This window comes from Gopherus evgoodei, chromosome 1 (assembly GCF_007399415.2).
Source record: "Gopherus evgoodei ecotype Sinaloan lineage chromosome 1, rGopEvg1_v1.p, whole genome shotgun sequence".
NCBI classification, from domain to species: Eukaryota; Metazoa; Chordata; order Testudines; family Testudinidae; genus Gopherus; species Gopherus evgoodei.
In genome coordinates this window covers 244,384,817-244,397,796 of record NC_044322.1, presented here as the reverse complement: position 1 = coordinate 244,397,796, position 12,980 = coordinate 244,384,817, and the positions used below count along the sequence as shown (strand labels likewise).

Genomic DNA, 12,980 nt, shown 5'->3' with positions numbered 1-12,980 from the left:
ATTATTCATCGTCAACTTTATTTATTACAGGGCCCTTTAAAGCTCTGTTGACAAAATGGGGCAAACATGCTTTATTCAGTGTCTCTTCTACAGATAGCACAATTGTTATATAGCTTGGCTGGATTTTGCTGACTGACAGGGATGCTGAGTCCAGTAGTATCAAGATGACAAACACAATTAGGAGGGTATCAGTTTCCTGCAGAGACCAAAATGTCAATAACAGACACATGATTTTCCCCAGTATGGGCAGCAGGGGTGCTGTGTGCCAGCTTTTTGAGCTGTGCTTTTCATTCAATCTGAGATACAAGAGGGGCAAGCTACTTTGTCAGGCGAGTTACAGACAACCCAGCCAGTTGCTATTTCTGTTGTTTGATCACTAGTCTCTTGGTAGTTGGTATTTTCCTCAGAGGCCCCTTTTCTTTCTTTAATAACCCTGGGGTGCTGTAAGTGCTTACATCTCTCAGCTTTTTTTCTTTCTCGTGCTCAAGGCTCTGGAGGACACCGAGCTTTAATGGGTTGAAAACCAGAAGGCAAAGCCCCCAAATTTAGATACACTGGAAAGCTTCTACATCTCCGGATTTGGGGGTGGGGTGGGTGACTTGGTATTTTTTAACTCCCAGGGATGACACTACTGTGACTAGATGTCCTGATTTTATGGCCACAGTCCTGATTTTTGGGTCTTTTTCTTATATTGGCTCCTATTCCCCCATCAGGATTTTTCACATTTGCTCTCTGGTCACCCTGTGACCCTGCCCCCAAATGCAAATAACGGGAGCTCGCCTCTGACGGCTGCCGGGGGCAGGATTCAGCAGACTTCACCCTCCATGCCCGGCCCTCGCTCAAGGCCTGACCCTGCCCCAGCAGCGGCTCCGCGGCCAGGTTGCCATTAGCGTCACGTGTGCGGAGCTATTGGGCAGGAGGCGCCGCAAACGCGAAGGGCGGAGATTTGAGCTCCGCCGCGCACCGTAGCCAGGGCTCCTCCCACCCTCTGCTGTTGCCGGGTCCGGGCGTCGAGATGGCGGTTCCCCTCCCTGCGTGGAGCCGGTTTGTGGTGGTGGGAGGGGGGATTGCAGGAGTCACCTGCGCCGAGCGGGTAGGTACCGCTCCTCCCGCCCCACGCGCGCGCGACAACCACCACTTCCCGCCGGCCCCCAACCGCCCACTGAGTGGGGCGCGCGCGCCACCCCGTCTCGTCCCCTGCGGGGAGCGCGGGGCGGGCCGGGAGAGCCTGTTGGGGTCTAAACACCTGCTCCCCGGTTTGCACTGTAACTGCAGCTCCCTGAGCTGTCGGGTCCACCAGTCCACCCCTCGGCCGTGCCCACAGCCCCTCTCCCCTGTCCACCCCTTCACGGCCGTGCCCGCACGGCCCCTCTCCCCTGTCCACCCCTTCACGGCCGTGCCCGCGCGGCCCCTCTCCCCTGTACACCCCTTCACGGCCGTGCGCCCACAGCCCCTCTCCCCTGTACACCCCTTCACGGCCGTGCCCACACGGCCCCTCTCCCCTGTCCACCCCTTCACGGCCGTGCCCGCACGGCCCCTCTCCCCTGTACACCCCTTCACGGCCCTGCCCGCACGGCCCCTCTCCCCTGTCCACCCCTTCACGGCCGTGCCCACACACAGCCCCTCTCCCCTGTCCACCCCTTCACGCCCCGTGCCCACACACAGCCCCTCTCCCCTGTCCACCCCTTCACGGCCGTGCCCACACACAGCCCCTCTCCCCTGTCCACCCCTTCACGGCCGTGCCCACACACAGCCCCTCTCCCCTGTCCACCCCTTCACGGCCGTGCCCACACACAGCCCCTCTCCCCTGTCCACCCCTTCACGGCCGTGCCCGCACAGCCCCTCTCCCCTGTACACCCCTTCACGGCCGTGCCCGCACGTCCCCTCTCCCCTGTACACCCCTTCACGGCCCCTCTCCCCTGTCCGTCCCTTCACGGCCGTGCCCGCACGGCCCCTCTCCCCTGTCCGTCCCTTCACGGCCGTGCCCGCACGGCCCCTCTCCCCTGTACACACCTCTTCCTCTGTGCACTCCCCTCAGCTGTGCACACAGCTTCCATCACCAGTGCACAGACCCCACAGCTGTGCACACAGTCCCCCTGCACTGTGCAACCCCCACTGTTGTGCATATCCTCCCTCCCACCCAACCTGTGTGGCACAGTCCCCCTCATCAGTGCACAGCCCATCTGGGCATCCTGTACAGCTGTGTGTCCACACTGCCCATCTGTGCATCCCCTTCAGTCAGGCACACAGACCATCCTTACCTGTGCACCCCTTCACAGCTGTGCACACAGCCCCCCTCACCTGTGAACCCACACAGCTGTTCATACTGCCCCCCATTGTGTTCCAAAATGTTTGCTTTTTTGCTACAGTGTTCCATAGTTGACTCATTAATTTTATGATCCACTGTAGCCCCCAAATCCTTTTCTGCAGTACTCCTTAGCAGTCATTTCCTAGTTTGTACTTGTGCAATTATTTCTATCTAAATGTAGTACTTTGAATTTGTTCTTACTGAATTTCATCCTATGTATTTCAGACCATTTTTTCAGTTTGTCAAAATTATTTTAAATTCTAATCCTGTCCTCAAAAGCACTTGCAACCCCTCCCAGCTTGGTATTGTACACAGACTTTATAAGTGTACCCTCTAGGTTATTATCCAAATCATTTATGAATATATTGAATAGTGCAGGATCCAGGACAGGGGCCTGCAGGACCCCACTCTATATGCCCCTCCAGCTTGACTCTGAATGATAGATAACTGCTTTTTGAATATGATATTCCAACAGTTGTGCACCCATCTTATTACAGGCTTATCAAGGCTATATTTCCCTAGTTTGTTTATCAGAACATAATGTGAGACAGTATCAAAACCCTTACTAAAGTTGAGCTATATAATATCTACAGCTTTATCCCATCTGCAAGGCTTGTTACCATCTCAAAGAAGGATAGTATGTTGGTTTGACATGATTTGTTATTGACAAATCCAGGTTGACTGTTACCTCTCTGTAAACATCTGCTCATTTTGCAGCAGCAGTCAAAAAAAGCAATATCATATGTCACTGTATAAATCCATGGTACATCCACACCTTCAATACTGTGTGCAGTTCTGATCTCCCCATCTCAAAGAGATATATTAGAATTAGAAAAAGTTCAGAGAAGGACAATGAAAATTGTTAGGGGTATGGAACAGTTTCGTATAGGAAGAGAGCAGAAAGATTGGCACTGTTCAGCTTAGAGAAGAGGTGATGAAGGGAGATAAGATAGAAGTCTAAAATAATGGAGAAAGTGAAAAAGGAAGTGTTAACTCTTCATATAACAAAATCAAGGTGACACCCAATGAAATTAATAAGCAGCAGATTTAAAACAAACACAAGGAAGTACTTTTGTATACAACACACAATCTGTGGAATTCATTCATTCTCTGGGTGACCCTAAGTCTCTGACTGCCAGAGCTGGGACAGGGTGACAGGAGACAGGATGACACTCGCTAATTGCCATGTTCAGTTCATTCCCTCTGAAGCACCTGGCAGTGACCACTGTCAGAAGACAGGATACTGGTCTGATCCAGTATAGCCATTTTTATGTTCTTATTATCTTCTAGTTGCTTTCAAACTGATTTTTTGATTATTTGCTTCATTAACTTTGAGTACCCAAGTTAGGCTGTGTGGTCTATAATTCTCTGAGTTGTCCTTGTTCCCCTTTTTATAGGTAGGTACTATATTTGCCCTTTTCCGGTCCTCTGGGATGTCCCAAAACTTCAGCATGAATTCATGAGACAAGGTTAACTACGACTTTGCCAAAGGATTAGATTGCATCATGGGGATGTGCTTACCATCCTGGGATGCAGTTCTTTCCATCCCATCATTCCTTGGGCTTCCTACTTCCATTTTATGCCATTTTTTAACAGCCCTTGTAAACTGTGCACTTGGCAACTGTGCCTAACAGCATGGATCCTGAGCTTCTGACCATTCCGGTGATGAGTCTGATGAACACAGTGTGGCTGGTCTTGCAGTATTTCATGAGCTGTGAAACAGAGAGTGAACTAGTGATGCCTGCCCTGCTGTCTGCGGTGGAAATAAATAATTCAAGATTGCTGCTGGCATTCACAGATCAGCTTTCCACAGTGGACCATTGATACTGGGATCGGGCAACAAGCACTGAGTGGCGAGATTGCATTGTAATGCATGTATGGGATGACGAGCAGTGGCTGCAGAACTTTTGGATGCGCAAAGTCACCTTTCTGGAACTGTGTGTGGAGCTCGCTCCAGCACTGCAGCTTAAGAACACCAGAATGAGAGCTGCTCTGACTGTGGAAAAGCAAGTGGCGATTGCTGTGTGGAAGCTGGCAACTCCAGACTGCTTCCAATCAGTTGTGAATCAGTTTGGAGTTGGAAAGTCCACCATGGGGGCTGCGGTGATGCAAGTGTGCAGGGCCATTAACCACCTCCTGCTACAAAGGACTGTGACTGTTAGTAATGTCCAGGAAATAATTGATGACTTTGAGGCAATGGTATTCCGTAACTGCGATAGGATGATAGATAGAACGCATATTCCCAACCATCTTGCGACAGAGTACATCCACCGAAAGGGCTACTTCTCCATGATCTTGCAGGTGCTGGTGGATCACGGGAGCCATTTCACTGACATCAATGCGGGGTGGTCAGGGAAAGTGCATGATGCACTTTTGGAACAGTGGACTGTATAGAAAGCTGCATGCTGGGATTTTCTTTCCAGACCAGAAGATTCCAGTGAGGGAATATGAAAATTCCCATAGTGATCCTTGGAGAGCCGGCACACACCTTGCTCCTGGAGCTCATGAAGACTTACACAGGAAACCTAGACAGCAGCAAGGAGCAATTCAACAACAGGCTTAGCAGATGCCGAATGACCATTGCATGTGCCTTTGGCTGTCGCTGTCTTTTTTTTTCCAGGTAGACCTCAATGAGGAAAATATTCCGATAGTCATTGTGGCCTGCTGTAGTCTCCATAATATTTGTTAATTGAAGGGGGAAAAGTTTCCCCAGGGTGGGCCACTGAGGCTGATCAACTGGCTGCTGATTTTGAGCAGACAGACAGATGGCAATTAGAAGAGTGCAACAGGAGGCTATTCAAATCAGGGAGGTTTTGAAGAAGCTTTTGACAGTGATTCTCAGTATTGTCTGTATGTGATGCATTCAGCCAGACAATGTTTACTTACCCCTGTAGTGCTTGCTTCTTGAGGATTTATTGCAAGGAGCAAATATTCCTACCTATAACCACTGTGTTTCAGTGTTAGTACTGAGTGATGTATGTATGACACAAATAAAGACTCAAGTTTAATAACGGGATAAAACACAAAGTTTTGGACAAACGGAACATGAAAATGAACATTCTTGAGGTTAGGACTTTCATAGCTGGGTGTAATTCCAGTTTTCATTGGAAAATCATTCTCAAGCATGGCGTGCACAGGTTACTGTGAGGGACTGGAAACACACAATGAATGCAGTGGGGGAGTTGGGGGAGGGATGGACCAGAGTTCTGTAGTGGCTGGAGGGAGTTTGGCGTGGATTTGCTCTGATTGCAGGCTAATGAGGGACTTCAACATCTCTGTCTGGTCCAGGAGGTTTATCATCCACTCCTGCCCATGTCCCTTCCTGGCTATCAAGCCTCAGTCTTTCATTAATTTGTCTCCCTCCATGCTCTTGTTTCACTATGTGCTGCATCTATTGACTGCAGCACTTGTCAAAACATTTCCTCCTCATTCCTCCTGGGTTTGCTCCTTTATTTGATGGAGGCTCTCTGCCAGTGTGGAGGATTGTGTTCTCAAGGCACATGTGCAGAAGGCAAAAGAACAGTGAACAGAGATAATATTGTGAGTGCGTTCACAGACGTGAATCACAAAAGTTACACACACCTCTTTCTCACAGTCCCTTGGATAGCACACAGTTGGCCAAGAATCCCAATTATGGTGAGTTCAGGAGAGGAGGAAAGGAAAGGGCAAGAAAGTACAAAGGGTGATTTTTTGAAGGGATTACTATTAGTGGCTAGGGAGCCTTTTCTGAATACTTGTACCCTTTTCCACAAGCTAGGGCAATCAAACCCGATATCTCACTCCTCAGGGTAATTCAGGATGCAAGGGAACATCTCCTGCCTGCATGTGGTTTCAGACCAGCTCTGTATGCTGCTTGTCTGTGTGCCACTTTGGTTCCTGCAAAAATAATTGCCGGGTGGCGCGGTAGAGTTTTCATACACTGGGGGTAGAAACAAGGCAGCTCTACCAAGGAACCTTTGGCAGCGGATTGCAGAGTACCTACAAGAAAGTTTCCTAGAGATCACTGTGGAGGATTCCAGAGACATACCCATGTACATGAATAAATTTTTCTGCTGTGGCCCCACTACATAGATGAACAGACTCTGTTGTTAATTTCTGTCCCTTATCCCACCTCCAACATATAACAAAGTACATGAGAGCTCAATCTCCTGTCACCATGCAGTATGAAAGCAAAATGAGCACTTACCAGAGCTCTCCTCTCCTGCATCCTCCGTGCCAAAGCCAGAGTGCTGGGATTAGTTATACCCCTCCGGATTGGAAAAGAGATCCTGACTCACTGTGCCACTTGATGACCCTGTCTTGTGCTCTACATCATCTTCCAGCTCCACCTCCATCTCCATGTCCACCACTTCCTCACTGGAGTTGAGTCTGATGGCCGTTGCCTCCATGCCCCTGAAGTATCCATGGGGCTCTTGGTGGTGAAGATGGGGTCGCTGCCAAGGATGTCGTGCAGTTGCTTATAGAAGCAGCATATCTTTGGTACTGCACCAGAGCGACGATTGGCCCCCCTTGCTTTCTGGTACGCCTGTCTCAGCTCCTTGATTTTAGCACGACACTGCTGCGTATTCCTTTTGTGCCCCTTTTCCTGCATGCCAATAGCAATTAGCCTGTAGGTATTGAAATTCCTTCAGTTGGTGCAAAGCTGTGACTGCACAACCTCGTCTCCCCATATATCAGCAGATCCAACAGCTCCCGTGTGTTGCACATGGGAGCGCATCTGTTGCGTCAGCTGTGTGAACTGTGCACATAGAGCAAACAGGAAGAGAAATTTCAAAAATTCCCAGGCCTTTAAATGGGGGATGGGTGCATATCAGAGCAGCAGAGTTCAAACTGCTGACCAGAATGGTCATGATGGGCATTGTGGGACACTTTCTGGAGGCAATTAGGGTGACATAACCAAGTAAGGTGTCTACACTGATGCTGTGTTGTTCTAATTATGTTGCAAAAAGCTCTGTCACTTGTTGAGATGGTTTTATTATGTCAGCATAGCAGGGGAGTTACATCAGTGGAAGGAGCATTTCAGTATGTATACCTCCAGTGTTTTGTCGATGAAAGCTGACTTTTGTCAACAAAATTGTGTAGTGTAGGCAAGACTAAAGAAATAGTGTAATTTAATATTCTAAATGTTGGTTAATTGGCCTGTCTCAAGACAGCTCCTTAAATGGCTTTTTCTAATTGATTTAATTTTTTTTATTTCGTAGGATGTGGTTAGGATTGCCTGTTTTGCGAACTATAAACTGTTTGTTTATTAACAAGTCCATCTCCCATGAGACTAAATTATAAAACATTCGTCGGTATCTAAACAATAGATTCACAATAATTTGAGGAAACCATATGCTTGAGTCTTATCTTACAAGACAAAGTATCCACCAGAGGCTGTTCACTCTTCAAAGTGTAATTCCTGTCAAAAACTCTCCTCAGACATACAGAAGAAGTTGTAATGGAAATAACTGGTTTATCATTTGTATTTGGTCATTTGTGGTGGTTAATATTTTCTTTTCCTTTTTTCAATATTAAAATAGCCATGGTTAATAACAGTGATTATTTTGCTTAGTCTTTCTCATGGAGCCCTTAATGAACCTGTGACTAAATAATGGGAGCCACACCCCTCAGTTGACAGCAAGAGAAACACTAAGATCTGGCCTACCATTTCTTATTTCTTGAAACTAAAGAATTGTAGTAATTTTTAAAATAAAATTACTTCGCATCCAACAATTTTAAATTATTCCTTTCAACTCTCCCTGGCATTAGTCAATAATAAAGGTAGTGAATTGCATGAGAATTTATACTGCGCTTAGAAGAGGTGAGAACATCTGGGCTCCTTGTTCCTAGCTAAGAGAACTTTCCCTTATGAAGCAAGCCCACATGCCTCTCCCTCTCTTTATAACTGACAACATTCTTGCTGCGGCACAGTTTTTTTTGTCATCAAATTAAAAATCAGTGGCTTCAGATTAACGCACAACTTGCTGTTACCACTTTAAAGTACTTTTGTTTAAAAAATTGTCGTTCACTTACCCAAAGATCGTATTCTAGGAACCTGTGTTACGGAAACAACGATATGTGCAAATTTGAACCAAATCTGTTGTTGTATCTTTCTGCTAGAGGACTACAGAAGCCAATTAGACCCTCCCTGGCAAAAATAGCAAAAACATGAATTTTTAAACAGCTTAATTATATAACCAAGACATCAAAAAATCCATAATTAGCCAAAGATTATAATCCATTTTCCATAAAACTCATTCAGAGATACCAGGTATTCATTGTTCTTTCTATAGTCAAAAATCTTTAATACAATTTTAACTGAGTTACCACTGCCCACTAATAATTGGACTCCAGGCATACAGGCTCTTCAGATCTCAATGGGTGTGACTTTACACCTCCCAGTTTGGCTTGTGTGATGGTATGAAGGGTCATCTTGTGGTTAGGTATTCATGCCATGATGTGAGTCTTATGGAAATGTCTGTAAATAAAGAAAGCCTTGGACCTGGGAGTCAGGTTCGCTTCCATTGTATCACCCAAGCCAAGTTTACCCTTCTGTAAAATGAAGGTAATATTTGCTTACATCTCTGGGTTTTACAAGACTAAAATCCTTAATACGATAACTTTTGTTTTTTTAGTACTGCTATTGTCTTATTTAAAGTCAAATTCCACTGACAGCTATGTTTACTCATCCTGCTTTCTCTTTCTTTACAAGCTGGCTACAGAATTTCCATCAGAAGATATTCTCTTAGTAACAGCTTCTCCAGTTATAAAAGCAATAACAAATTTCAAACAGGTAAGAGAGAGACTTAATTTTTGTTTTTGTGTTGGTGTCTATAAAAGTTACTAAAGCATTTTACTCAGTAGAGATAATTTAGGGCCTGATTCCACAAATGCTTATGCATATGGTTTCAGTCTCTTGCCCTTTTCCCCTTCTCTCCCTGGCTCCCAGTCTGCTTGTCCAACCTGTTCTAGCTTCCTTCCCTCAAGCTCCCAATTTCAGTCTCCATTCATAGAATATCAGGGTTGAAAGGGAGCTCAGAAGGTCATATAGTCCAACCCCCTGCTCAAAGCAGGACTAATCTCCAGACAGATTTTTGCCCTAGATCCCTAAATGACCCCCCTCAAGGATTGAACACACACTCCTGGATTTAGCAGGCCAATGCTCAAACCACTGAGCTATTCCCCTCTTCTCCCATCCTGGCTCCCTGTAACAATCTATGCCCAACCATTCCCAGTTTCTCTCCCCTGAGTTCTTCAAGTCCCAGTCTCACCAGACTTCTTTTCCAATCTACTACTTTCCCACCCCTTGGTCTGGCTTTTGCCTCCATTGCATTTGAATCAGGCAGCTTCATCCTCCACACTATCTGGGCGCCAACAGAAGAGACTGCACATGCCGGCTTGGAGCAGTCATTAGAGGGAAAGTCTGACTTCACCCCCTGGCCCTGGGCTGGAGCATACTCAGTTGCTTGTGGAGATGGTTTATGCAGAGTGCGATCACAGATAGGAGCTGTGAGAAAATGGATCATGCTCAGTTGATGTGTGGAGATGGCATGTTTGTTAGATCAGTCTGCACTAGGAGCTGTGAAAGACTCAAGCATGCTCAGTAAAGATGGAATCTTCAGAGATTTTAGCTGTGAATCTCTAAGAAGTCTCTCTTGAATAAATGTATGAACTGAGATTTTTCATTCACTTTTATCTCTTGGCCAAATTTTGGCATATTTTCACAGAAACAGCAAAATACGTGTCCCTTACATAAAGGCCACCCCCCTGCCAAATGTCAAGTCCCTGCTCACAGCATATGGGTCATAGATCTGTTCAAAGAAAAGGTCACCAGAATTTTTTAATGTGGGCAAAATGTTGTATTTTTTTCTAGCCTTGTTCTTAAAAATAACTGAACTGTTGTGGCTAAAATTTGCCAAAAAAATTTAGGCTAAGGCTCAGCATGGAACATTGCAGCCCAAGTGAATTTAGTTTTGCAAAGTTACAAGCAACTGGAAACAGTCTTAAAATGGAAAGCGTAAGGCTGCCTTAATAATAGATGGTTCTACCAGCCCCACTTATAATAGAAATTAGATATGGAAAAGACCTATTTGATTGATTAGTCAATCCTCCGGGGGCAAATATAGTCTCAAGTGCTTAATCTAGTCTTATTTTAAATGTCTCAAAATAGGGATTTAGAAGTCCAAGTTCCATTTGCAGTGATAACGTACTGCTGAGAGCCTTTCTTAGGAATATTTATTAACAGGTTATGTACCTAAATGCTTAATTTTAGTAGTAACTTTCTAACTTGGTTGAAAGAATTTGCTGTGGGTTTGATGCTTTAAGTTTACAGACTGGGAGTGAACATATCTATTTTCCAATGAATAGGTTTCATTGAAAACTTAATGAAAGAAGTAAAACAATTAAAACGTGAATGATTTCTCTTTCTCTCTCTCTCTCTTTCTTTATTTTTTAAACTATAGGTCTCCAAAACACTAGAGGAATTTGATGTTGAAGAACAACCAAGCACTATGTTAGAAAAACGGTATCCCAACATTAAAGTTATAGAGTCTGGAGTGAAACAGTTGAAAAGTCAGGAACATGTAAGAGAACTTCGTGTTGCCTAATTTTCTATGGATCCTGAAAGTGAATGGGGTTAAGAAGGGATCCATTTTTCAAATGAAATATGTTGTTAAAACAGAATATTTAGTTATTAAAATTAATTTATCACGATTTAGAACAGAAGAGAAATGTCACAGTTCACTTGTAGTGCACTTTTAGAAGAAATGTAGGCAATGGGGTAAAAAAACAATCATAGGTCATAAGTCATTAGAAAATTTCAGTGGTTAGGATGGTTAGAGCAAGACTTCTGATTCCTCTAATATATTGCATGGATCTTTAGAGCAGAGTAGCAAAGAGGTTGATCATGAAACCAGATATAATAGAATTAAGATTCCTGAAAAAATTTTAAATCACTAATCGGCACTCTCTGTGAACTGTAACTTGCTTTGTTGCCAAAGAGAAACCAAAAATAGTACTGACTTTATAAATTTATAATACATACTCACTTTTAACTCTCAGGAGAACAAAATAAATAAATCCCTACACTTTTTTCTTCATTCTCCAGCAAAAATATAGTGCACACAGTCTCTCTAATCCTTGTTCAGTGTCTTACTTACAGAGTAAAGTTGGAAGGCTTTGTTTTTTACCTCAATATTATTCGTTTACCCACATTCAGAGCCACCTCCATGTTTTTTGCTTTTATTATATGTAACTGGTATACCTGTAATTAATTCACTGTACTTAGGTTAAGGTAGTATACTCATTTTCTATATCTGTTAGGCTGATGTATGCCCTCAGGTATAATACATTATTAAAACTATTGTATGTGTGCTTTATTAATATGTTGCTAGTTTTGTTTTGTTTTAGAGATGTCCCCAGGGGTGACCATTTTGGGGATCACCCAGACCAGTAATGGGTTCAGTAACTCCTGCCCTGGACCTTTGGGTGACCTTAGTACTGTGCTGCTGCAGCTCAGAACCCTGACACCGGTAGCCAGATCACAGGCATAAAGGTCTCACTCTGGCTTCCGCCAACCTAGTTACTCCTTGTAGGGTGACCCCAACAGCCCTTCTGATCTTGAGTCTCCCCAAATCCATCCTTCCTGAGTTCTTAATTAGCAGACACTTGGACTTTGCACAGTCTCAAAGACAGGGATCTATCTGTGAATGCTGGATCTCCCTTAGCTTGGGCTAGGGAGCACTGTGAGAAACTATTCAAAAGCAATAGGTAACTTTTATTAGAAAAAGGAGTTTTTCTAATATGGAAGTGCAAAGCCAGAAGTTGTCTTTATGTTTATTTTTTGTGTACCTTATATGTGTTTGCTTTTCCTTACTGTTTCATCTTTGAATCTATGAATTTTCTATTAAATAAAGTTTTCATTTATTTTTACAACAACCAGGTCTCTGGTATGCAAATTGTTTGGCATGTATGTGCCAAAGTGAACTGATAATAGGAGAGTGGGAGCTGTTTTCGCACCTTCAGGGGTGATGAACTAAAGGGAAAATGTCTGAGAGTCTGATACTTAAGAACTTGGGGTAGGCGGATTTGGGGAAAATTGGAAGGGCTGATAGGGTCACCCTGCAAGGAGTAATGAGGCAGATGAAAGCCAGGGTAAGACCTTTATGCTTGTGGGCTGGTTATTGGTGTCACGGCTCTGAGCCAAATAGTTTAGCATTTAGGCACTCAAGATTACAAGGCAAGTGGTGACGGATCCTTTTACTGATCTGGGTAATCCCCCCAAAATCACAGCCATATTGAATGTGTACGTCATCTTTCATCTCAAAGGATCCCAGTGCCCTTTATAAGCTCTCTACAAGATGGACAGAACCATTGTAATGTGACCATCTCTGAGGTGGAGAACAGCAAATAAGCTTACAAAATGTTGCATTTTAAATGTTCCGTGCTGCAGCTTTATGTGGCTTTCTCCAGAACCTGACAATGTTGCTCTTTTAGAATCTGATCCAATGCCTATTGAAGTCAGTGGTAGCCTTTCCATTGACTTTAATGAACTTTGGATCAGATACTTGGTTGACCAGATGTGGCAGTATGTAGAGTTGCATTGATGGCACTTTATATTCTTTGAAAGACCTGGGGGAAAAAACATGATTTTGCACACAAATCCCCAAAAGCAACTATTTATACCGCGGGC

At 44.5% G+C, this 12,980-nt stretch overlaps 1 protein-coding gene across 4 annotated transcripts in view; it reads left to right on the top strand.

The window, feature by feature from the left end:
• The first annotated feature begins 995 nt into the window (after positions 1–995).
• The window catches only part of PYROXD1 (pyridine nucleotide-disulphide oxidoreductase domain 1), a 34,354-nt gene continuing 22,369 nt past the window's right edge, over positions 996–12,980 (top strand). For 2 of the 4 annotated variants that reach the window (XM_030541616.1, XM_030541607.1), the window contains exons 1-3: positions 996–1,093; positions 9,003–9,083; positions 10,753–10,872. In XM_030541616.1, the coding sequence (XP_030397476.1) occupies positions 1,016–1,093; positions 9,003–9,083; positions 10,753–10,872 (279 nt within the window). In that variant the 5' untranslated portion in view covers positions 996–1,015. Of the gene's footprint in view, positions 1,094–3,705; positions 6,828–9,002; positions 9,084–10,752; positions 10,873–12,980 lie in introns of all 4 variants that reach the window. The other 2 variants (XM_030541627.1, XM_030541633.1) reach the window with 2 other exon arrangements.